A 27,035-nucleotide genomic window follows, 5' to 3' on the forward strand; every position below is an offset into this window, starting at 1 on the left:
AGATACAACAGTGAAATATAATGTGTAATCTAATTCCAGACTTTATTTTGCTAATAATTGGAACAACTAGCATAGGGGTGTCGAACTCAATCAGAGAAGGGGCCAAAATCTAAAATCCAGCCTAAATCGTTGGCCGAATGGTTTACTGAACAGTCATAAACTGACAATGTCATAAACTGACAGCGGAGTGCAGTGATGACAGCGCGGTGCGGGCCACATTGCAAGGCCTGGCGGGCTGGATTTGGCCCGCGGGCCTTGTGTTTGACACATGTGACAAAATCTGAATAAGGTCTATATTTAAACACTGATGTTTAAAGTTACTACTTAACTCTAACTTTGAGAATTATACTACAGTTTTAAAAAAAAAAAAAAGGTCTTGTTTTTAGGAAATGCACAATAAAAAGTACTTAGGTATAACGGGCAACATGTCTATCATTTGAAATGGTACCAAAAAATAATATGTATACATTGAGAGAGAAGAAGAAAAAATAAAGCAGATATGGTAAAATATCAACATTTGAGTTAATATGGGTGAAGGGTATTTGCCAATTTTTTTACTATGATTGTAATTTTTCTTTAAGGTGAAATTGTCAAAATTCAAAGTTAAAAGAAAAAAATAAGACTATGGAAAGTATGGGTTAAAAACTTTCTTTAATGAGTTTGATAAAAGAAAACAAAACTGCACTGAAAAGCAGAGGCTGAGCAATCTATCAGATTCACTCAGGTACTACCTAACTCTAAAAAATACCATCAGCAAAATTGTGTCATGGAGTTACAGTCAAATTCATAGATGTCAAAAATGCCATGGCTCTATTCTAAAATAAGCAACACAATTAACTTAGGAGTAATATTGTAGATAAATTTTTCAATATATAATTTTAAAGTTAAAAAGCTGTTTTTTCTTTTGTTTAAATATATATTTTATTGACAGTATTATAGATGTCTCCTACTCTTCCTCCCTCCCCCTTTCTAATCTCCTCTTTTCAACCCCTACACATCCCTCAGGTCTTCACCCCCCTATTGCCTGTTATAGTTAAGAAACTATTTTTTTCTTACAGCAACATCAATATACAATGTAAATGATCCTTCAATATTGTTAACATTTAAGGTGAACTAAGCTTAATGATTATTTTTCTTTTTCCAGATTCTTTCAATGCATTATACTCCCACTGGTTTAAAAAAAAAAAAAAGTTTCAAACAAACATCTTAACACTTGCAAAACACCACAGATGTCTGCTGCCATATGCAGTGATTTTGGATCCCACAGACGAACACTGAGATTTATGTAGGAAGTTGAGGAAATAGTGAATATAGAGAGGAAAAGTGGTAGTAAGTAAAGCTAAAGTCTTATTTGTAGTCAAACAACATTAGTCAAGCAATAACAAAAGTTTAATCTAGGGTAAATTATAAGAAAAATAGCCAGATGTTCTTCATCTTTAAGAACAAAACAGCTCCTTTTTGTATATATATCACTATTTATGACTAGTTCAGGTTTAAGTAGATTGTAAGTTCAATGTCACAAATGATGCATACAATAGTCCACAGCAGATGGAAGACTTGGTCTCACCTTTACTTAATATCAGAATAAATGGGCCAGAAATTGGGTCAGAATAAGTGGGCTAGAATTATAGCAGAGGAGATACAACTGGACATATAAAATATCCCAACAATAAGGACTGACTACAAAGTTTTTCAAGTGACATTTTTAGAGGCCTTGAGAGACTCAGACCTTCAAGATGACTTTTTTTCTCTTTCCTGTTTCTCTTTCCTGATTTTAAGACACTATAAATCTGAGATTCAATGACCTCAGTTATAGAGGGAGTGGGAGAAAATAGTTAAAGAGTAAAAGCCTACACTCCTAGGTCTAAATTTAGTATTATTCTATATATTGAGTCAATAAAAGTCACATAAGCGGTTATAAAGGAAAAAGGATTTACACATACTGCATATTTAATCAAATCTTGCCTATTTGAAATGATCTGCAATGAAACCACACACAAGATTCTAAATAAAAGCAACTATAATCCAAAGACTATCCAACCCCAGCACCATTTCTTTTAGTTACTATTTTTTTATAACAGAAAAGAATTCAAAGATAGGTATACGATTCACCAATATTTAGGGATTTTTTTTTTAATTAAATGTTTTCATACCTTTACTGCTATTTAGCTACTAATTTATCAAATGTTCACTATGTACCAGGAATAGCTAGGTATTTTATATGCACAAACTCATGTACACATTTTGGAATCTAGAGTAGATGTCTCAGTGACAGGCAATTTTTTCTATGGATTATAGAGACAAAAACCTTGAAGTCACAACCTAACAGTTAAGTCAAATCGTGTCACAGGTATTTGTTATAAATGCAGACTCTCACCAAAAAGAAAATAACAAAACTGCCCAAAACATATTTAAATTTTACAGACACACACACACACAAAAAAAAAAAAGGCCTAAAAAAGATTAAGTAACTTACCTAAGATTATAGAGCTAATAAGAAGAGGAGCCAGACTAGAACCAAGTTAGGCTTCCAAATCCATGCTTTTAAATCCTAGACTTATTCCCTACCTTTTTAGAGTAAAATAAGACATTTTAAAATTAAAGCCTGTTTACATCTAATACAAGTGCTGTATATAAAGAAACTTGTTACATTATAATTGAAAACATTAATTTAACCATCTCTCCATATAGACTTTATTAGAACAAGACTATCCTACCCTGTTTCCCCGAAAATAAGACAGTGTCTTATATTAATTTTTTCTCCCAAAGTTGCGCTAGGTCTTATTTTCAGGGGATGTCTTATCTTTCCATGCGCTAGGTCTTACTTTTGGAGGATGTCTTATTTTCGGGGAAACACGGGTATGTATTAAAACTAGCAAGCTCTTGCCCAGCTCAGTGGCTGAGAGTTGACCTATGAACCAGGAGGTCATGGTTTGCTTCTGTGGTCAGGGCACATGCCGGGGGTTTTGGGCTGGATCCCCAGTACGAGGCATGCAAGAGGCAGCCAATCAATGATTCTCTCTCATCAATGATGTCTGTCTGTCTGTCTCTCTCTCACCCTTCCTCTGTGAAATTAATAAAAATATATTTAAAAACAAATAACTAGTGAGTTCTTAAAAGTAACATATAATTTAAAGTACTTAAAACCTATCAAAGTACTTATTAGAGGATTAAGATTAATAAAGTCAAGGTATATATGAGTCATTTACAAATAAAATGCCTTCTTATCCTTGATGTTGACCTAGTCTGCATATCCACATTCCAAAACAGCATGAACTTTGTTCCTTCCCCACTACTTAAACTTTTTTATATGCAATCACTGCTGATTTTTTTCCACAGGTGACACACTGCTTCTTCTACAATATATCAGGAGAATTTTACTTCTTGTTTTTCATTTAAATTTTTAAGAAGATATTTTTCCCTAGCTGCTTCTATAACACTCATCAGAACCTAGGATGCCTTTATTTTATTGACTTTCAATAAGGCATTTATTGTATCTTTCCACAGCCAGGATTTCAATATTTATCTTAGAAAGTACATTTAAACATTATTCTGTAACCATGAATTATAGAATACATGGATCATAACAGAAGTGAGCAAATAATTTTCAAAGTATTTTCCTGCTATAAACCAGATAAATTAGAATGATTAAAGTTCAGCAAGCAAAAGTTGTAACTAATTTTATAGCTCTTGCTCTAGTGGCTCTCTCAAATGAGTCATTCTCAGAGAGTGTGACATTCGTTTTCCCAATTAATTTGTTTAAATTATCTCCCTAAAACTTTTATTTTCCTTTGGTATAATCTTAAAATGCGAGTCTTACCTGTCAGAATTGTCTGAAAAGCAGCTTCTACATTTGTAGAATCTAGAGCTGATGTCTCAATGAATGACAAACCATTCTTTTCTGTGGGAAGACGCAAAAACTTCAGTTTTCGGCAAAGTTAATGCAAGAGATATAATACACTCAAGACTTTAAATGGAAATATAAAAGACCTTTCCTTTCCTTTTTTTTTTTTTTAATTAATTATAGAGAGAGAGGAAAGGAGGAGAGGGAGAGAGAAATAATTGATTTGTTATTCCACTTTCCCAACTTGTTGGCAATAAGGGTACCATTCTACTTACACTAGTAGATTAAAATTAACTATAAGAAATTTTCATTGAGTTCATTAAAATAAATAGTTGTTATACCTAAATACTACCACGAGAATAACAACACTACTCAAAATACAGTAAAATATCAAATATTCTCATACTCTATCTCTTATGGTCCTTTAACCACAGAACTATAGTATAAATAAGGATGGGTATATAAGATTCACTTAGAATTCTGTAACTATATTATTTGAAATAAAGCTTCTTGCCTGGAAAACCAAAAATCAGCATAATCACTAGTGGAGGCTCACAACCTCCACTAGCCAAGAATGTACAATGTTGCCTTCTGGTAGAATGCCCTTCCAGAACAGTAAACCCCTGTAAAGCTTAAAAAGCTTTCATTCCAAAGCAGCTGAATGCCTATGATCCTTGACACTCCCAGGTCTACTACTTTTCGGACCCACATAGAGCAGCTTTGGTAAACACAGAGATATAATGGAAAAAGAAACAAGAACTCAGGGAGAGAAAAGGAGACAGTACTTACATTCAATTTTTGGCAGCAAAAACTCAAAAAACTATAGTGTTTTAATGACTCAAAATTAAGCAAAAGAGCTCAACAGTCATCATATACTTTAAAAACAACAATCCTTGCTAAGCATTCATTATTTATTCATATTTACTTTCTGGAAACTACTGTAACTGATTAACCTCATTGGAAGGGTTATCAAAACTGAAAATATGACAGTAAAAAATACAGAATCACTGTAAAAACATGAAACTAATATCACTAACCTGCAAAAGCTCTTGCTTCATCTGTAGGAACTGCCCTGAGATGACGCAAATCACTCTTATTGCCCACAAGCATGATAACAATGTTACTATCAGCATGATCTCTCAGTTCTTTCAGCCATCGCTCTACATTTTCATATGTGAGATGTTTAGCAATGTCATAAACCAACAAGGCACCTACAGCTCCACGATAGTATCTGAAAACAGAAACATATGTAACTATTAGAAAACAACCACAAAATAGAAGGAAATGCTAGGAAGAACTAAATATATCGATTATATACATTTTAATATGTTTTTACTGATTTTAGAGAGAGGGGAAGGGAAATGAAGAGGGAGAGAGAGAGAGAGAACATCAATTCGTTTCCTCCTGCACACCACCTACTGGGGAGCCTACAACCCAGGCATGTGCGCCAACCAGGAATCAAAGCAATCTTTTGGTGCATGGGACTGACAACTCAACCAACTGAGCCACAACAGCTAGGCATGGATTATATATTTTTAAAAACATTTATAAATAAATTTCAAAATCCTAATACTGGCATTCTTAAAAGGGGAAAAAACCTTTTATGATAACAAAATATAACTAATTACCTAAATGGCAACCAATTCATTTGATGGCAGCCTATTTCACAGAACTTATAAAACTGCTGAGACTTACGCTGATGTGATAGCTCGATATCGCTCTTGCCCAGCCGTGTCCCATATCTGTGCCTTTATTGTTTTTCCATCAACCTGGATGCTTCTTGTTGCAAACTCTACTCCAATGGTGCTCTTGCTTTCAAGATTAAACTCATTTCGAGTAAAACGAGACAGGAGATTACTTTTTCCAACACCAGAATCTCCAATAAGGACAACTGAAAAGACAAAGAACTTTATCTAAGATGAATGAGACAAGCACACCACCTTACAACAGCAATTTTCAAGCGGTGTACCTCAAAAATTTTTTCAACATGCAATACCTGTCTATTTAGCCAGAAGCACCGACTTCTTTTCCCTTAGATTATCAAATAAAAGAATGATACCACAACAATAGCTGTCCAGTGTGAATAAATAAAAATTATACCTATTTTTTTTTTTTGTCAAATTGACAAAAATATATTCTTTTGGTGTGCCACAGAATTTTAGTAGTTTGTGTGCCATGGGGTGAAAAAGGTTGAAAACTGCTGCCTTAGAAGGTAACCTGAAAGATAAATTCTAAACCAAATGACCAATTTATGACTCTAACTTGTATCAGATATGAAAAAAAAACAAAGGATATTAGTTGGTGGTAGAGAGAGAAAAAATGAATATTATGTAGTTGGTTTCATCAAAGACTAGGTATGACCTAAGGACTCACACCTGGGCAAAATGAAACACGTTTAACATACGAGGCATCAGGTTTATAAACTTTGCTACCCAGATCACAGAAACAACATTTGCATTTAGCAGAATTGCAGGAAACTAGAGACTCCTCCAAAATGAAACACTCTAACCACCAAGTTTAACAGGGACCCTAGAAAGCTGACTAATAATTCTGAGCCAACAGGGAACATACACTTTCACTTACCACTTCATGATTTGTGTTTAAAAAAAAAAAAAAAGTTTTTTTTTTTTAAATTGATTCATTGAGAGAGAAAGAGAAACATCAATTTGTTGTTCCACTTCTTTATGCACTCGTTGGCTGCTTCTTGTATGTGCTCTGAACTGAGATCGAACCTTCAACCTTGTGTATAGGGACGATGTTCTAACCAATTGAGCTATCCAGCCAGGGCTTTAAAACAGGTTTTGATTAGATTAAATCATTCCCTATAATTACTATTTAGGAGACAGTTTATTTACTAACTAATAAACACTGAGGATTCTTTTTCACCCAAGGCAATATTCCCCTTAAGAATGTCAAAAACAATGGGGATAGAGGCAGTTAAATTATTTTAAAGCATGTTTATCAAAATTTAAAGTACAAAAAGAGTTCACCAATTTACAGGATCTGAGCCTGATAAAACATTTTTCCTTTCTAAAAATTTTATAGGCATTTCAGGAAATATTACACTTATTCCTATTGTGAATCACTAATGCTTCCTCTTACTTCTTACTAGCTAATAGATTTAGACACCAGGATTAGAAAATCAAATATGCAAGAATAACACCAAATAAGACCACGCCTTACTAAAGAAATTGGGATTTGATGGGATGAACAGGGAGTAGGGAGGAGGGATGTAAAAACTGAGAGGTAAAAAATAAAATATAGATAAATAAATAATAAAATAAACTGAGAGGCAGCTCCATTTTTGCTCATTGGATACAGCAAAAATATATATACTGGACTAAATTTTTTAAAATATATTTTACTGAATTTTTACAGAGAGAAAGTAGAGAGATAGAGAGTTAGAAACATCAATGAGAGAGAAACATGAAACACGATCAGCTGCCTCCTGTACACCCTCTACTGAGAGTGTGCCTGCAACCAAGGTGCATGGCCTTAACCTAGGACCCTTCAGTCTGCAGGCCAATGCTCCATCCACTGAGCCAAACCAGTCAGGGCTGGACTAAATTTTTTTTAAATTTTTTATTTCTTGAGTTGAAAGGGAAAAAAGAAACACACACAAACACACACACACACACAAAACATATATATATATATATATATATATATATATATATAGTCAATAAAAATATATTTAAAAAACAACTGAGAGGCAGGTGTGGCTTAGTGATTGAGCATGGACACATGAACCAGGAGATTACAGTTAAATTCCTGGTGAAGGCACATGCCCAGGTTTCAAGCTCAATTCTCAGTAGGGGGTATGCAGCTGATTGATGATTCTCCCTCATCACTGATGTTTTTCAATCTCTCTTTCCCTCTCCTCCCTCTGCATTCTGAAATCAATAAAAATTATTGTTTTTTTTGTTTTTTGTTTTTTTTAACTGTGAGAGTTCACAGTATTCTGGTCAGAGGGCAAAGAGAATCCATTATGCATTCCTTCCCTGCCATAAGAGCGAATAGAAGCTGGCCTCTGGGAGTCTTGGAGGGAGTATATTATCAAATGCATATCTTTCTGGTTTCCTTTATCAGCTGATTCAGCAAGAATTCATCCAGGCAGCAGTGATTCCATGTAGCACAAGGAGTTATTTCTAGCTATATAGTAAAACAGAGGTGGCAAAATATTGTGGCAAATACAGATATTATCATAAATGCCTTAAAGTGGATATCAAATAATATATTACGGTTATGAAAGTAACAGAGAAAAACAAAACACTTCCAATTTTATAGTTGATTTATATGTCAGTTTCCAAGGTCCACCATTCTGGTCGTGAGATCAAATACCAATTTCAGTCATAGAGTCTACCCTCTGAATAGGATGCTCACTATTGCCTCTCAGTGAAAGAGGCCAAGTGTTCTGCAGAGGAAACCTCCTTTGAATCATTTTTGGCGCCACACTAGCACTGAGGTATAAAGCCTCACTTTAAGTGGGAATAGGAAAGAAAAGAAACCCAAAAAGTTAACCATTTCTATTTCATAGGCACTCAGAAATCAATCAGCAGTTCAGGAGCCAAAGAGCAAGACATTTAGAATGACAACACCTTTAGAAAATAAAAGAACACCATCTCCCTCACACAAGAACTCTAGCCCTTTAAAGTTTTTTTATGTCTTCCCTTTGACCTCCACTTAACAACTATGTTTTCTCCCCATCCTCAAATCTTTATGCCATCATAAAGTAAGTTAGTGAGGGCATTTTCCGCCTCAATGTAACCAATTAACATTATGAAAAATAGCACCTTTAGCTAAAAATAATTCAAGACTTATAAATGCTTTATACAGTATAAAATAATTATCTCAATGATACAGACAAGATTGCTAGAATTAAGATTAGCAACTTGTTAAAGGATTATATCTTAAATTACAACAGAAGATAATGCTTAAGAATAGTGCTGCCTAGATGATGCTGAGAAATGACATGATGAGGAAAGCTGCTTCTATTCAGTTACCAAATGAGAAACCAAATTAAGAAGTAAACATTTAGGCTCACTAAAAAAATAAATAAAATAAAATGTAAAAAAAAAAAAAAAAAAAAAAGATTTTTAGAAAGAATAGATTAAATTATCTAAGCAACAGAAGAGAATTCACTGGCTATAATTTAAAAATCAAACCAAAGCCCTAGCTCATTTTGGCTTAGAGGATAGAGTTTTGGCTAGCGGATTGAAGGGTCCTGGGTTCGATTCTGGTCAAGGGCATATGCCTGGGTTGCGGGCTTGATCCCCAGTAGGAGAGTGTGCAGAAGGCAGCCAATATATGATTCTCTCTCATCATTGATGTTTCTATTTGTCTCTCTCCCTTTCTCTTTGAAATAAAAATACATTAAAAAAATTTTTTTCATGAACTCAAACTCAATTCCTAATCAGTTTCTTTCATTAAGATGGGAATATTTAATTGCATTTTTAAAATGTAACATACAATATGATCACACCATAAAGTTCAAGAAAGGAATTTGCAGTGACTTTCCTATTTTCCATATCTACAATAGTATCTTAGGTTAAAAGTACTTTGAACATTTTATAACTACTAGAGGCCAGTGCACAAAATTCGTGCAAGGGGGATAGGGTGTCCCTCAGCCCAGCCTGCACCCTCTCCAATCTGACTGCCCTCTAACAATCCAGGACTGCTGGCTCCCAATTGCTTGCCTGCCTGCCTGCCTGCCTTCCTAATTGCCCCTAACCGCTTCTGCCTGCCAGCCTGATCACCCCTAACCATTTCCCTGTCAGCCTGATTGATGTCTAACTGCTCCCCTGCCAGTCTGTTTGCCCCCAACTTCCCTATTCTGCCGGCTTGGTCACCCCTAACTGCCCTCCCCTGCAGGCTTGATTGCCCCCAACTGCCCTCCCTTGCAGGCCTGGTCCCTCCCAACTGCCCTCCCCATCTTGTGGTGGCCGTCTTGTGTCCACATGGGGGCAGGATCTTTGAGCACTGGGGGCAGCTACCTTGTGTGTTGGAATGCTGGTCATCTGCATATTGCTGTTATTAGATAGAATAGAGGCCTGGGGCATGGGTGGGGGCCAATTGGTTTGCCGTGAAGGGTGTCCTGAATCAGGGTGGGGGTTCCCTTGGGGCATGGGGCAGCCTGGGTGAGGGGCCTCTGGTGGTTTGCAGGCTGGCCATGCCCCCCCCCCCCCTAATCTGGGGTTTATTTATCTTCTACAATTGAAACTTCGTAGCCCTGAACAGAGCCAAGCCTTCAGCTGGCTCAGTGGTGGCAGCCATTTATGTTGTAATTTATTTATCTTCTATAATTGAAACTTTGTAGCCTTAAGCAGAGGCCCGGGCCCAACAAGCAGTTCCGAGGGTGTGCAGAAAGCTTGGCTTCCTCCATCACCTGAAAAATCCAAGCCTCCTTCCTGCTCTCTCTGGAGCCGCAGCCATCTTGGTTGGGTTAATTTGCATACTCACCTCCTGATTGGCTTCTGGGTGTGACTTGTAGGTGTGACTTGTGGGTGTAGCAGAGTGATGATTAATTTGCATATTATTTTTTTATTAGATAGGATAGCCATCATCTATACTAATAATTTATACTAATAAAAGGGTAATATGCTAATTAGACCAGGTTGACCAGACATCTTCTGGATGGCCGACGACTTCCTCCCAGACAAAGCCACGGTGGCAGGGGTAGAGGCCATTAGGGGGCGGCCAGGCTGGCAGGGGGGCAGTTAGAAGGCAACCAGGCTGGCAGGGGGGACATTAGGGGGTGACCAGGTCGGGGGTTGGGGGGGGTAGTTAGAGGGCAGCCAGGCTGGCAGGGGGTCAGTTAGGGGGAGACCAGGCCAGCAGGGGACCAGTTAAGGGGTGATTAGACTGGCAGGCATGTAGAGTAGTTAGGGGCAATCAGGCAGGCAGGTGAGCAGCTAGGAGCCAGCAGTCTCAGATTGTGAGAGGGATGTCCTGGATTGGAGAGGGTGCAAGCCAGGGTGAGGGACCGCACCCTTGCACAAATTTCATGCAGCAGGCCTCTAGTCATAGATATAAAAGCCTAATATGCTAAGTGTCCAACCAATCTGTTGACCAGTTGCTATGATGTTCATTGACCATCTGGGGGCAGACACTCCGACCGGTAGGTTAGCTTGCTGCTGGGGTCTGACTGATCTGGACTGGGTGAGATAGGCCGGACATGCCCTGGAGCCCTCCCATAGTCCCTTCCCAAGTGGCCAACCTCCTGCGATCCCTCCTGGACCAGATTGAGAGAGACACAGGCCAGGCCAAGGGACCCCACCAGTGCACGAATCCATGCACCAGGCCTCTAGTAAAATATATAAACATAAAACAGCATCTATATTAGTATATGAAATAACTATAGCATTTCTAAAATAGCCTGACAGTATTTATTGCCACTTGGTTAACCTTATCTGCTGAATTTTAAGTATCATCTCTAACCCTAAAATTAAATTTGGTTCAATATATATCAAATATGTAGGCTGCTAAATGCCATAAAACATATTATACATATTAATCATGTTAAGTAATTTAAAACACCTATTCAACCACATTTAGTTTTGTACACTCCCTTGCAAACTAATATGCTGGACTAAATTTTTTCGTTTTATTTATTGAGTTGAAAGAGGAAAAAAAGAAACATCAATCTGTTGTTCCCCTATTTAAACATTCATTGGTTGATTCTTGTATGTGCCCTGACTGGTGATCAAAACTACAATGTTGGTGTATCAGGACAATGCTCTAACCAACTAAACTATCCTGCCAGGATGGACTAAAATTTAATTCAACAAATCAATCACATTATATCAGATCTGTAAGTTAACACCTGAAGGAAAAAAATGATAAATTTCATACTGGTTTCATAAATAAACTTGGAGATCTTTCTACTCTTCGAACTACAGAATGGGCAAAAGTAGGCTTACAGTTATGAGTACTTGAAACAGTTTATTCTTGTATTATTATTTACTAGAGGCCTGGTGTGTGACATTCGTTTGGGGGAAGGGGGGGAGCCTCAGCCTGGCTTACACCCTCTCGAAGACCAGGACCCCTCAGGGGGCTTAAGCTGGCAGTCAGACATCCTTAGTGCTGCCATGTAAGTGGGAGAGGCTCCTGCCACTACTGCTGCACTTACCAGCCTGGAGCCCAGCTTCTGGCTGAGCAGTGCTCCCCCTGTGGGAGTGCACTGACCACCAGGGGACAGCTGCTGCGTTGAGCATTTTCCCCCTGGTGGTCAGTTATGTATCATAGCGACTGGTCATTCCACTTTTCAATTGATTTGCATATTAGTTTTATTATATAGGATTAGTTATTGTATTATTTTCCATATGAATAAATGTAAACCTAGTTTTGCCTCATCCTGTATATTCATAGTACCTCACCAAAAGAATATTCATAATAAGGCTGAGATCTAGACATGCTTTCCAGGCTCAGGAGAATCTGAATTGCTCAACCAAAAATTTTGAAAGAAAATTACCAAGATGCAAGACAGCAAAGTTCCTATGATCACTTCCACAGATAATTAGCTGATAATTAATTATTACTGACCTTTACGAGATTAAAAAGAAAATGGTGTGACTAAGTAATCCAGGTATTTTCAGAAAATGTGACTGAGTGGATTAGTGTCTACCACAATATTTGTAAATAGGAACTATGGTTGATGCTTACTTCACTAATGTGCTCCACGGGGCCTTAACCACATTGTGGTTTAAAATAAAAAGTCAAGTTTTTAAAAATAAAATCAATCCCTTACCAAAAATCATGTTAACTAAAGAGTAATGTTCAAGAAAAAATACTTAATTCATATTAACTATCCTATTCTCCTCACATTCAGACCACCTATACTAATCAAAATACAGTTTTTTGTTTTTTTTTTAATTGATTTTAGAGAGAAAGGAAGGGACAGGAGGGAGGAAAGGAGAGAGAAACATTGATTGGCTGCCTCCCATACCCGCCCAACCAAGGTATGTGCCCTGACCAGCATCTGGTTTTCAGTGCACAGGGCCAGGACAATATCTCTTCATTTTTAACTGGTTAGGGTTAAAAACTAACTTCCATTCCCTCAACTATTAAGTTTGCTAGGTAAGCCTTCTTCCAAATGGAGAGCTGCAGCCTATCTCACGTCTAGAATGAAACCATTTTAAAATAGAATTATTATTACTTCATTTTAAATAACAACAACTATATAAATAAGAATTTGGCTAACTAATCAGCACTGAAATTAAAAAAAAAAAAAAAAGTGACTCATATCCTGTAAGAACTTAAAGTGGAAATCCTTCTCAGCAGAATTTTTTTAAACACCCTACCTTAAACAGCAAAATGAAACCATAACCCATGGAAACAAAGTACTTTAGAAGTTCCTAGTTTTAAGTTTCCTTACTAATATTTAAATGCTCTTATATTTATAAAGATTTATGGTTTAAAAAAACCTGACAAGATCACAGTAACTTCTTTCACATTATCACCATTTATTGAGTCCTCACAGAAACTAAACTTTTATAACCGATCCCATTTAATTCTCACAACATCCCGAGAGATACGTACTATTTCCTTTTTATAAAGGAGGGAACTGATGCTAAAAAAGTTAACTTTCTCAAGGTCACAAAACAAATTAAAGATCTGAGTCAGGAAAAGAATGGGCCTCTGTGATTCCAAAGCCCTATGCTCTCGATCATTGTTAGTAGGATGTTCTAAGGCCAAAATTAAGTTAAAATTTCTTAAGCCAACCCAGGATAATATTCTTAGTGAAAAAGAAATGGCTTCTATAAATCAACATTTAGGTTCCAAACCAAACAGAAGAAAAACTCTGAAAGTCTATCTTGTTCTGAATCAATTATTTTAAAGGTAGCTAGCTGCTCACTGCCACTGCACCTCATTAAAAAAAATAATAATAATTCTCTCTTTAATAGCTAAACTTGTCTCCAGGTTCTCACTTAAGTAATTTCACCTGATCTCAAATGACTTCAGCAAACAGTATATAAAACGCATTAGGTACCCTCTTCGTGTAATAAATTTTCCACCAAGGAAGGGGAGGGGGTAATATACTGAACATATTCACCCCATATAATAGAATATTCTGGCCCAGAGGAGTAAGTAGTGATAAGGGCATCATCAGCTAGAATGCCGAGATTTGCAAAGTGTTGGTAAAGAAATGTTACCTGCCTCATTTGGTCAATCATTATTACTTAGCACCCAATTAGAAAGTCAGACACTGTCACCATGCTTAACACTCTTTTTAAACTCCACCCTCCACGGTAAAGCTTTAACAGCAATGGCTTCTTCCTCCCTGGTAATGATCTTTGTTCAACATAACCACTGATGGCTGCCCTCCTAATTCAGGAGCAAAGAAAGAACATCAGAAAGAGAGAACCCATTCACAGAACCAAAAAAAAAAAAAAAAAGCATTTACTGTACTCTTATCTCATTGAAAACTGTACCCTTTATCTCTGTTGATTAAAACAAAACAACAACACTATCTGGATTCTTTCCGGACGAACCCATAAGCAATTCCTCTCCACTCCTCACCCTCCAATACGGTTTGTCTTACAATAAGTAAGCAATGTGACCAAAAAGCACACAACTTCTCCCCGCCGCCCACTTTTTGGGAAAGGTAATGTAGCCCAACTGGGACTCTCCCCTTCCTGTGCTAAAAACAGGTTGGATCCTCCCAGCCGCTGCAGCAGGAAGCGGCCCGTCCACAGCGATAAAGCAAGCCGGCATTTGTGCAGCGCACAACCTTTCCTGCTCAGGAACTGGGCCTTCAGGTCTGGCAGGGATAACAGCCACCACCCATCCGCAACCCCTTCTCGCGAGCAGCACGGAGCCAAGAGTCACCCCGGGCTGGTGGCCGCTGGGGAGGGAGGGAGAGAAGGAGAGAGGGTAGGAGAGAAAAGGCTGGCTGGCTGGGAAGTCACACCCGCCTGCCCGCCGGGTCACTGCGACAAGTGCGTGCGTGGGTGACGGGCCACACCTTCTCGCCCCACGCCCCACCCTCGGGGTCGCCCAGTCGACCCAGGAGAGAGCGAGAAACTATTTGAGGAGGGGAGGTCCAGGAAGAGCTACCAACCCCGGGGGAGGAGGGGGCCGTGCGCGGTGACGGACGGCGAGGGCTGTGGGGCGTGTGGGGGGAGACCTCTGGCCGCTCAGACTGTAACCCGGGCCCGGGCCCGGGATGGAAAACGGCTCGGAGAGATGTCGGTCCGAGGGGAAGGTGGGGCTGTGAGGAGATGCAGAGGGGAAAGCGAGGCAGACGAGGAGGAGAGACGTGGGGTGGCAGGCAGTCCGCGCCCAGGCTGGGCGAGCAGCGCAGCGAAGGGCGGGTCCGAGCGGGGCCGGCCGGGGAGAGAGGCCGGCCGGGCGCCTCCTGAGGGGGAGGGCGCGCCGAGTCCGGAGGGTAGGAGGGTGGGAGGGGCGACCCCCGAGCGGGGGCCTCACACCCGGGCAGGGCAGGTGATGTGGGAGCGGGCGGCCCGCCGCCGGGACTCCCGGTGCGGGGCTCCGGGGCCGGGAAGGCCGCTGAGGAGGGCGCTAGGAGACCGGCCGGCGTCGGCGAGCGCCATCCCCACCCCGGTGAAGGAAGGAAAAGTGCTGAGCTGGGAGGCCACGGGTCACACCACCCGGAGAGGGAAAAGGGCTGAGGAAGGCCGATGTCAGCACGGAGGCAGCCTCCCGCGGGCCCCCCGGCAGTGTCCCAGGCCCCCCGAGCGGGAGTCGGTGGGGGGCGGGGGGCCCACGGCCTCACCTTTGAAGAGGTAGTCGTACTCGTCGTCGCGGGTGCCCATGGCGCGGCCGAGGAGCGAAGGGGCGGGAGCAGCAGCGGTGTCGGTGGGACCAGGGGGCGTCGCTGCAGGGGCAACCCGAGCGCCGAGCTTCAGCAGCCTGACCGGGTGAAGAACCCCTCCCTGCCGTGCGCCACTTCCGGCAGACCTCAGGGGAAGTACTTCCGGGGAGGCTGCGCCCCGCCCCTGAGCCCGGGAAGGGAGGGCCGTGCGGGGACTGTGTGTGTTCAAATGTTCACCCTCTCCTGGAAGCTCCAAGGAGAAGCAGCCCTGGACGCCTAGCTGATTCCACCGCTTTCAGCCGCTCACCGTACTCTCAGTGTCCCCTCCCTCATTTCCCGCACCTCCTTGCTTGAATAGGTCATTTTTCCTTCTTCGTGGTGGGTTCGCGGATGGGGGAGGGGTAATTAGACAGCCGGAGGAAGCCTCCCATACGTGTGGTGGTTCCATGGTGTAATGGTTAGCACTCTGGACTCTGAATCCAGCGATCCGAGTTCAAATCTCGGTGGAACCTGTACCATTTAGACTTTTCTGGCCGACACTTTTAGTTCTTCTGTTTATTCATTGAGTGATCATTGTTGTGACTACGATATATCTTTAAAAGGAGTTTCATAAAATTTAACCTTTTGCCTACAGAGATCTCACAAAGGTACCCCTTCAGTCCTGTACTTTCTGTCACCTGGGTGCCTCCTAAACAACTTATTCACTTCTCCCTTAAAAAAAAAAAACAAAAAAACCCTGGGTCCTTTCCCTCAAAACTTAACTGAAAAGCTTGGATTAATTTGATTCCTTTTTTCTAGAACTTTCAACCTCCCAAATTTATGCAAGAGCAGGCTCTTTTCACTCACATCTTTCCTTCATAGTCTCTCCCACTATTTACAGATGTCATTGAGAGAATTTCGCCCACCCTCCATATCAAGATTCATCAAGAACTTCTTGAGCTACATCCTCTAAGCTAGGGGTGTCGAACTCAATCAGAGAAGGGGCCAAAATCTAAAATCCAGCCTAAATCGCGGGCCGAATGGTTTACTGAACAGTCATAAACTGACAATGTCATAAACTGACAGCGGAGTGCAGTGATGACAGCGCGGTGCGGGCCACATTGCAAGGCCTGGCGGGCTGGATTTGGCCCGCGGGCCTTGTGTTTGACACATGTGCTCTAAGCCAGCGATTTTCAACCAGAGTGCCAGGCAAACTGGTGTGCTGCAAGAATTTTTAAAATGTGCAATACCTGACTATAGTCAGGGGCACTGACCTCTTTTCCCTTAGATTGTCAAATTTTAAAATGACAACAGCCAACGCAACAATAACCATCTGATTTGAATGAATCAAAATTATGCCTAATATTTTTTGTCAGATTGGCAAAAATATATAATAGTTTCTATGGGCTTGCTGTAGAATTTTAGTAATTTCTGTATGCCATGATATGAAAAAAGTTGAAAATCACTGCTGTAAGTTAAACTCATTTACATAATTAAGTAATTTGATGCAGAGCAAAGATGGCAATTTCCATTTTAGCAGAAATGTGGATACTAAGATAAGTGATTTGCCAAAGATCATGCAGCAGGGGTCTCTCTATATTTAGAGTTATTATTCCCAAAACTTTTCCCATTTATTGCCCTCTCCCCCTGCCCATATCACCTGTATGCAAATCCTCAATTTAGACTTTTGAGCAAGGGTGATGGCTAATAAGCAGAATGATGGCTCCCCAAAAATATTCTCTTCCCAATTCCTGGGAACTGGGGGCAAATCAAAGGAGAATTAAGGTTGCAAATAAACTGATTTTGTAATCCTCGCTGGAGGATATGTTTAGAGAGAGGAAGGGAGGGAAAGAGAGGGAGAGAGAAACATGGATTGATTGCCTCACATACACCCCCTCTCCCCTGACCTGGTCTTGAACCTGCAACCTAGATACATGCCCTGACCAGAAATCAAACCCAAAACCTTTATGATGCGCTTTTGCTCCAACCAGCTGACCCACCTGGCCAGGGCAAATCAACTGATTTTAAAATAGTGGGATTATGCTGATTCTCCACTTGGGCCTGATATTGTCACAAGGGTCCTTAAAAGTGGAAAATGAAGGCAGAAAAGGTCAGAGTGATGTGAGAAGTGTGAAAAGGCCTTATAAAAAATAATAAACAGAGCCACTTCAAAATGGAGTCAGAGCTGCCATCCCAGAGGAACTACCTTGCATGTGTAACTCCTCAACCTTTGGGATAGTAAAACTGGTCAAAATAACCTTTGGATTGGGCCTAAAGCAGCACTGTATTCCAAACAACTGTTTGCAAAGCTAACGGGAAAGTAGACAATGAAATCTGGACTGAAAATTAAGGATATTCTTTAGAATTAGCATCATTATGTTAGTACTCATGCACCTATAGAAATTCCTTCTTTCTATTCAAATAATTATTCCCTTCCCCTTTCTCATAAATATCTCTTGCCTTCACCTCCTAATCAAAACCCTATTTGGGTTTTTTTCTGAATCAGTCCTTCCCTGATAGCTATTCTTTTGGATCTCAAATAAAGGCTTATTTCCTCACACATTGGCCTTTTAAAAAATTCTTTTTTTTTTTTTAAGTTAATAGTCTTATTTAAAAGAAAGTAAGAATGAGGGGGGGGGAGGAAGGAAGGAAGGAAGGAAGGAAGGAAGGAAGGAAGGAAGGAAGGCAGGCAGGCAGGCCCCATTGGTGTGGCTCAGTGGTTGAGCATGGACCTATGAACCAGGAGATCATGATTTGACTCCCAGGCATGGTCAGGGAACATGCCCAGGTTGCTGTTCAATCCCCAGTAGGGGGCATGCAGATGGGAGCCAGTCAATGATTCTCATCAATGATGTTTCTTTTCTTTTTAAAAAAAAAAAAAATATTTTTATTGATTTCAGAGAGGAAGGGAGAGGGAGAGAGAAACATCAATGATGAGAGAGAATCATTGATCAGCTGCCTCCTGTACGCCCCTTACTGGGGATCGAGCCCACAACCCAGGCATGTGGGTTGTGTCCTTAACAGGAATCAAACTGGGGACCTTTCAGCTTGCAGGCCATTGCTCATCATTGATGTTTCTATCTCTCTCTCCCTCTCCCTTCTTTTCTGAAATGTGTATATATATATATATATATATATATATATATATATATATATATACACACACACACACACACACACACACATATGTTAATCCTAACCCAAGGGTGTGTGTGTATATATATATATATATATATATATGTGTGTGTGTGTGTGTGTGTGTATATATATATATATATATATATATATTATATCAGTTAATCCTCACCCAAGGATATTTGTCCATTTTTTATTTTTTTTATTATTATTTTTTAATATATTTTATTGATTTTTTTACAAAGAGGAAGAGAGAGGGACAGAGAGTTAGAAACATCGATGAGAGAGAATCATCGATCAGCTGCCTCTTGCACACCCCCTACTGGGGATGTGCCCACAACTAAGGTACATGCCCTTGACCAGAACCTTGAACCTGGGACCCTTCAGTTCACAGTCCAGTGCTCTACCCACTGAGCCAAACCGGTTTCGGCTGTCCATTTTTTTTAGAGAGAGTGGAAGGGAGCGGGGGAGACACAGAGAGAGAAACATTGATGTGAGAGCAACACATCAATTGGTTGCCTCCAGCGTGGGCACCACCAGGGCCAGGGATCAAGCTTGCAACCTAGGTGCATGCCCTTGACTAGAACTGAACCCAGTATCCTTCAGTCCGCAGGCCAACATTCTATCCATTAAGCCAAACTGGCTAGGGCAATAAAAATATATTTTAGAAAATAAAAAAATAAAAATGGATCATATAGTTATTTAATAAAATAAAGAAACAATGGGTCAAAATGGAGTCAGTTTTTCTAAGCCATGTCACCAAACCAAAACTTACTAATCTAATTGCAGTTTCTGCCTCTCCCAGGAATAGAATTTTAAATCAGTGAGTCTGGAATATCCTTATCACAAATACCAGTGAGGTAGGTAATCTACATGATAGGACCTCTTCCATTTTTTTTTGTCAAAAGAATGTGACCTGACCTAAAAATATTCATATATATAGGTATGTTTGTATTTATTTCAGAGAGGAAAGAGAGGCAGAGAGAGGTAGAAACATCAATGGTGAGAGAGAATCATTGAGCGGCTGCCTCCTGCAAGCTCTCTACTGGGAACCAAGCCCAAAAGAAACCCAGGTCCGTGCCCTGACCCAGAATCAAAACTTCCTGGTTCATAGGTCAACACTCAAACACTGTGGCACATAGGCTGAACAAAATAATCCTTCCTTTGCTTTTGCTGATAATAGCCCTTCTGCCTATAAAAATCTTTCAGTTTGAACAACCTCTTAAAGCTCCCTTCTAGTTGCTAGATGAGATGCTGCCTGACTCATGAATTGCTTAATATAAAACCAATTAGATTTTAAAATTGAATTTTGTCCTTTAACTAGCACTTGTGGCTTTGAAGATAGAGGAAAGGGGCCAGGAGCTTGGGAATGCAAGGGCTTCTATAAAAAAGAAAAGGCAAGGAAATGGATTTTTCCCTAAGGCCCCCAGAAGGAACACCACCCTTAATTTTAGCTCAGTGAGACCCACATCACCAAGGTGGTGGTCATTTGTTACAGCAGCATTAGACAACTAATACAGCACCATTTTCAATGCTTTCTGCGACAGTATAATGCAATAGAAGGTTTGTCTAAGAGTGAACAATTATCCACATTGGAAAAGAAGTACAATATTATTCAAGCAGTTAAATTTTAGCACTATCAGTTTGCACTACACAGCCCTAGCACTATTCAGGTGGGTACACAATGTGGGCCCAAGAAAAGAAGAATATCAATAACTAGACCGTTCTGAAGGGGTAAACACTGTAAGTTCTGGTGATGAGTGCCACAGTTCAGAGAGACAAAGAATTAGAACTCCCTAGAGGAGGAGGAGGAACTAGCATTGACCCCTGAAGGGAGATACAAGGAAGGAAATTCATTTTGGGAAATGAAGGAAATTAGATGATAAGAACATGTTGAGCAAGGCCAAAAATGCCCGAAGAATAATTATTAACCTTTTCCCTTAAGTCATTGTTTCTCAATGTATGTTCTTGTTATCTGAGAGATTTGGGTGTTCTCTTCCCCACTGGGTGCTGGGGGTAGGATCCTTACTATATCTTGAGAAAAATAATTTTCTGAGACTCACATGGCAGGATGAGTGATTTTTATTTGTGTGGAACTATATCCCTGGGTTTCCAATGTCCCATTCCAGTTATAGAAGTGTAGCTGGGATTTCGGTAAAACTAAAAGCAAGGCCAGTGTCCAGACTTTCCAGGCTATGTTCCAGCTGGGTCCAGTTATAGCCCATTAGTCCACTGTGTCCATTTTAGCTCAGTGAGAGCCACATCACCAAGTTTATGGTCATTTGTTACAGCAGCAATAGACAACTAATGGGCCATGTGAGTGAATACAGGAGAGCTCACCCTGGCCAAGAAGAGTCCCAAGTGCATAAGGGGAACCAAGAGAAACCAATAGCAGAAGAGAGGGAGCTTCTTTGTTCAGGGAATTAAGGATCCCAAATTTACCCACTCTTGCAGTAGCCATGCCCATTATGGCCAATAACCTGTTCCCTGGAGTGACTGACAAGTAAGTACCTTCCCTGTGTCACCCCAACTTTACTGGACTTGAGTCTATACTCCTCCCTGCCTCGTCCCTTCCCCCAGCAATCTGTGGTAGCTGAGTGTAAAACTTTAGCTTCCTGGTAAAGCTTTCCAAATGATAAGCAATGATATTTTACCTTCCCTTTGCTCCTTTCCTGCTATTAATAACCAGTTAATTACAATGGTATCATTCTGAGAATATCAATAGAGTTCCTCAAAAGAAAGATTGCATTGTCAAAATAAATTGAGAACTACACATCTTCTCTCCCCACCCCCTTAGAAGTTCCCTTATGTGTTACTGTCTACAGCCAGCCAATAGTATGTGGGTTCTTGCAGGGAAGACATCACAAAAGGAGATCAAGTGATTTTTAGAGGACATTTATTAAAGCTGGAGGCAATGAAACAAGAAAGGGCCTAGAACAGAAGAAGCAACAGGAGAGGGACTAGGTAAGGGAATGAGCCTAGGCTGGGCTGCTTTGGCTCCCTGAGAAGTCAGAAAAGCCCGGCTGGTATTGCTCAGTTGGTTGAGTGCTGTTCCATGCACCAAGAAGTCACTGGTTTGATGCTGGTTGGATTCCCAGTCAGGACACATGCCCAGGTTTGGGGTTTGATCCCTGGTAGAGGGCATGCAGGAGGCAGCTGATCGATATTTTTCTCTCTCTCCCTCTCCCTTCCTCTCACTCTGAAATAAAAACATATTTTTAAAGTCAGAAAAAAAGGGAGCCTTAGAGACAAGGTCAGAAGGTTAGCCCAAGAGGAATTGCTGCTGCCCATTGCTTCCTGGTTGCTAGCTTTGGGGGTCCTTTGGTGTTTAAGGGATTTATGCCTGTCGGGGGAGGAAAGGAGGAAGGGAAAAGTGAGGGAGTGCTCCTGGGAGGGAGAGTAGATACTGGAACTTTTATTTTTTTTTTCAAGGGTTTTAAAGGCTGGGAATTTAAGAGAGATCTTAAGGGAGGATCTCAATAGAATATTCATCAGTTTTATGCAGATGTTCCCAAATGACACTCATAAGTGTTCTTGGTTCAGGGAAGATAGGATTTTGCAATTTTCTTATAAATATATTTTATTGATTTTACCCAGAGAGGAATTGAGAGGGAGAGAGAGTTAGAAACGTCGATGAGAGAGAAACATCAACCAGCTGCCTCCTGCACACACCCCACTGGGGATGTGCTCGCAACCAAGGCACATGCCCTTGACCAGAATCGAACCCGGGACCTTTTAGTCCGCAGGCCAACTCTCTACCACTGAGCCAAACCGGTCCTGGCAGATTTTGCAATTTTCAAGCTAAATGACTATAAACTGCTTGGACGTTTAACTATCTATCTTAGTTTCCTTATTCCACTAGTCCTGGCTTACTATCCTGTCTCATGGGACAAAACGGGGGCGACATACTAAACCTGACAAGCACAGGGGAGGCATGCATGGGAAGCCTTACAAACTCAAGAGACCAAAGTAACTATTACATAGGATGGTCTGAAATTAAAACTTCCTAACTAAAGGTGAGTCATGGCAAGTAGCCATTTCCTCAGCTGGTTATCTACTTTGACAAAGGTCAATCTTTACCTTAGCTGAGCATATCTATTATCTTTTAGTGTATCTATGATAACATACTTTTGCAATGTCAGGGTAATCTTTTTCTAGACCTCTCAGGGCAAAACAGGTGCAAGAGACCAGAGAATCCCTCATTGTTATCTCTTTCTTCCACATACCATCTCTATGTGCTGTAAGTGTTCATTGTTAACTATCCTATGCCCAACTATGTAAAAGAAATGTGACTTTTACTTTTTATCCAATCTCAGAGATTTCCACCCTATGTTTTATCCTGCCTCCCTACCCTATCACCAATGGATTTCTTGTAGTCCTCTTACAGCTTCTCATTTGATTCTAATGTATAAAATAAAGTGTAAAACAGCTATTTTTTAGACCATTTTCTCAATCCAGTGAGATGTTGTTTCCTGGCTGTTGGTCTCAGTTTCACTCAAATAAACTCATAAAAATTCTTACAGTCCTGGCCAGGTGACTCAGTTGAAATTCTTACAGCCCTGGTCAGGTGGCTCAGTTGAAATTCTTACAGCCCTGGTCAGGTGGCTCAGTTGAAATTCTTACAGCCCTGGTCAGGTGACTCAGTTGAAATTCTTACAGCCCTGGTCAGGTGGCTCAGTTGAAATTCTTACAGCCCTGGTCAGGTGACTCAGTTGAAATTCTTACAGCCCTGGTCAGGTGGCTCAGTTGAAATTCTTACAGCCCTGGTCAGGTGGCTCAGTTGAAATTCTTACAGCCCTGGTCAGGTGGCTCAGTTGAAATTCTTACAGCCCTGGTCAGGTGGCTCAGTTGAAATTCTTACAGCCCTGGTCAGGTGGCTCAGTTGGTTGCAGCATCCTCCAGTACACACTAACAGGTTTCAAGTTCAATCCCTAGTCAGGGTGCATATGAGAAGGCAACCAATTGGTGTTTCTCTCTCACATTGTTTCTTTCTGTCTCTCCCTTCTCTCTCTCTAAAATGAATAAACATATCCTCAGATGAGGATAAAAATTAGTCTTACAGATTTGGACCTATTTTACCTTGACACTTAGCATATTGCCACTTTAAAGACTAGCTCTTCCACTTTGAAGAAATCTTTTTTTTTTTTTTTTTTTTAACTGTGTTAAAACAGCGTTTACCAGATTCATCAGACCACAGAACTCTTTTTCCATGGAATACTCACTAGCATGCTTCTAAACACTTTGGGGGAGCCATCAAACATTTGTGGAATGAGGGGTGATTGAATAAACGTGGTCTTAAGAAAAAGTAAACTGACCTCACTCATTTGTGGATAATAAAGAACATTATAAACTGATGAACCATAAGATAGATATAGAGACAGTATATCAACAAGTAGACTGTCAAATTACAGCGGGGAGGGGAGGAAGATCTGGGGGAGATAATAGATCAACCGAAGGACTTGTATACATGCATATAAGTGCAACCAATGGACACAAAACTCTGGGGAGGGAGGGGATGTGTGGGAGGGAGGGAGGGGGTCAAAAAAAAAATCAATAAAATATATTTTAAAAAAATAAAATAATAAAATAAAATAAAAGAAAAGAAAAGAAAAGAAAAGAAAAGAAAAAGTAAACTGGGCTAATGATCAGCTTCAAGACACTGGCTAGTGTCTTCTGTAGCCTTGGTTGGAGTCCTTAATTCCTCATCAAAGACGTAAGAACATAAGAAAATAGGGCTGGAGTATCTGGAAACCTTCACTTTAATGACTGCCCAAGGAGCAGCCACAGCAGTGACTGCACGAAAAGTCATGCCAGCAGCAGCCACTGCAACCATGTGTGGAACAGCCTCTGCCCACGACTGCCCATGGAACAATTGCTGCCCATGACCGCCTGATGATCAGCTGCCACTCAAGACCGCCCAAGGAGCAGCTGCCATCACCACCATGCAACCCACCATCAGGCCCACTGCTGCAGCAACAGGCCCCAAGTGACTCAACATCTAGATCCTTTGGTGAGAGCAGAAATGGGGACGCAGAAGAACAACCCCAAAAGGAAAGAAAAGGAGGAATCACCAGAAAAGAAACTAAATAAACGGAGGTATGCAATATGTCAGAAAAAGAACTCAAAATAAGGGCCATACAGTTCATAAACTGAATGGATGAGAAAATCAACACCATATGCAAGAATCAAGATGAAATAAGGAGTAAAATAGCTACAATAAAATATTGTATGGAAGTGTTCTACATATAATGAACAACATAAACTGATGAACAAAAATAGAACCAGAGTCATAGAAGCATTGAATAGACTGTCCAACCTATGAGGGAAGGCAGTGGGTGAAGGGATAAGAGATCAGCCAGAGGACTGTATGCATGCATATGAGCATGACCAATGGACACAGTGAGGTGGTGAGGGCATATGCTGGGGGTTGGGGGGTGTTAGTGGAAAGGTCACTGAGGGGAAAGAAGGCTTATGTAATACTTTAAACAATAAATAATCTAAATTAAAAAAAAAAGAAAAAGAAAAGAAAGCTGGAAAAGCCAAATAATCTACTGAGCCACATTGGCTAGGGGAATATATTTTTTTAAAGACATGAAATAAGTAACCAAAAGACGGAAACAATACAAGTTTCATCAACAGATGAATAGATAAACAAAATGTGGTATATACATACAATGGAATATCAGTCAGCCTCAAGAAATGAAATTTTGATACATGCTACATCATGGTGAACCTTGAAAACATTCTGCTAAGTGAAATAAGCCTGTACAAAAGGACAAATACTGTATGATTTCACTTATATGAGGTCCCTAGAATGAGTAAATTCTGAGACAGAAAGTACAAAGGAATGGAGAACTATTGTTTAATGGGTGCAGAGTTTCCATTTAGAATGATTTAAAAATTCTGCAAATGTATAGTGGTGATGGTTGCACATCATGAATAAATTTTATGTCACTGAACCAATGAAAATGGTTTACTTTATATTATGTATTTTTATTAAAAAATATTTTTTATCAATTTCAGAAAGAGGAAGGGAGAGGGAAAGAGTCAGAAAATCTATTGGCCACCTCTTGCACACTCACAACCCAGAACCCAGGCATGTGCCCTGACTGGGAATCAAATCAGTTACCTCCTGTTGCATAGGACGATGCTCAACCAACTAAGCCACATGGGCCAGGTGTTATGTATATCTTAATGCATGCACAAAATTAAAAGAAACTAGATCTGTTTTTTTGAAAAAGTGGATAAAAACAGGAAACAGCCCTGGGCGGTGTTTCTAAATGATTAGAGTGATAGCCCTCACACTGAAGGGTCTTGGGTACAATTCCCAGCCAAGGGCACACACCTGGGCTGCAGGTTCCATTCCCACCCTAGTCACCTAATCAGGGCTCCTGTGGAAGGCAACCGATTTCTCTCTCTCTCTCTCTCTCTCTCTCTCTCTCTCTCTCTCTCTCTCTCTCTTCTCCCTTTACCCTCCCTTATACTCTCTCTAAAAATCAATGTAAAAAATATCCTTGGGCGATGATTAACAACAACAACAACAAACACACACACACACACACACACACACACACACACACACACCAACAAAACAAAACAGGAAACAGAAGGTCAGGAAAAAGGACAGATAGTGGCACAAGATTGTCTTCTCAGAATTCCTGTCATTCTGAGGAGATTTGCCTATTTCCTGACAGCCTCCCAGAATTTCTGTAGGCTGGCTCATTTTCTAGACCAAAGTTAACTTGTTTATTTTCATACACGTCCAAGAAATGACAACCCCTATGACAGTAGTTCTCAACCTTTCTAATGCCAAGATCCTTTAATACAGTTCCTCATGTTGTGGTGACCCCCAAACATAAAATTATTTTTGTTGCTACTTCATAACTGTAATTTTGCAACTGTTAACAAATTGTAATGTAAATATCTGTCTTTTCCAATGGTCTTAGGCTCTACAGCAGCGGTTCCTCAGAAAACATAGATATTTTCATTATGATGTATAACAGTAGCGAGAGAGAGAGAGAGAGAGAGAGAGAGAGAGAGAGAGAGAGAGAGAGAGAGAAAGAGAGAGAAAGAAAGAGGAACACATTGATTGGCTGCCTTCCACATGTGCCCTGACCAGCGCCAGGGATTGAACCTGCAACCAAGGTACATGCCCTTGACTGGAATTGAACCTGGGACCCTTCAATCTGTGGGCCGATGCTTTGTCCACTGGGCCAAACTGGCTAGGGCTCCAATATTAGCTTTTAAAAAGGATTTTTCTATAAACTCCCTTGGACAGATTTTATTATTTATTTTTGAGATAGA

At 40.4% G+C, this 27,035-nt stretch overlaps 1 protein-coding gene across 1 annotated transcript in view; it reads right to left on the reverse strand.

Annotated features, from left to right (window-relative positions):
• RAB11A (RAB11A, member RAS oncogene family) overlaps positions 1 to 15,760 on the reverse strand; it is a 21,814-nt gene extending 6,054 nt beyond the window's left edge. Inside the window, exons 1-4 of the mRNA XM_084888261.1 lie at positions 15,579 to 15,760; positions 5,540 to 5,735; positions 4,882 to 5,075; positions 3,821 to 3,901 (exon numbers count right to left, since the gene is read on the reverse strand). Coding sequence (XP_084744387.1) covers positions 3,821 to 3,901; positions 4,882 to 5,075; positions 5,540 to 5,735; positions 15,579 to 15,618 — 511 coding nt within the window. The 5' untranslated portion in view covers positions 15,619 to 15,760. The remainder of the gene's footprint in view (positions 1 to 3,820; positions 3,902 to 4,881; positions 5,076 to 5,539; positions 5,736 to 15,578) is intronic.
• Between the last annotated feature and the right edge of the window lie 11,275 nt (positions 15,761 to 27,035).

Source organism: Pipistrellus hanaki (assembly GCF_964339955.1).
Source record: "Pipistrellus hanaki genome assembly, chromosome: 1".
Classification (NCBI taxonomy): domain Eukaryota; kingdom Metazoa; phylum Chordata; class Mammalia; order Chiroptera; family Vespertilionidae; genus Pipistrellus; species Pipistrellus hanaki.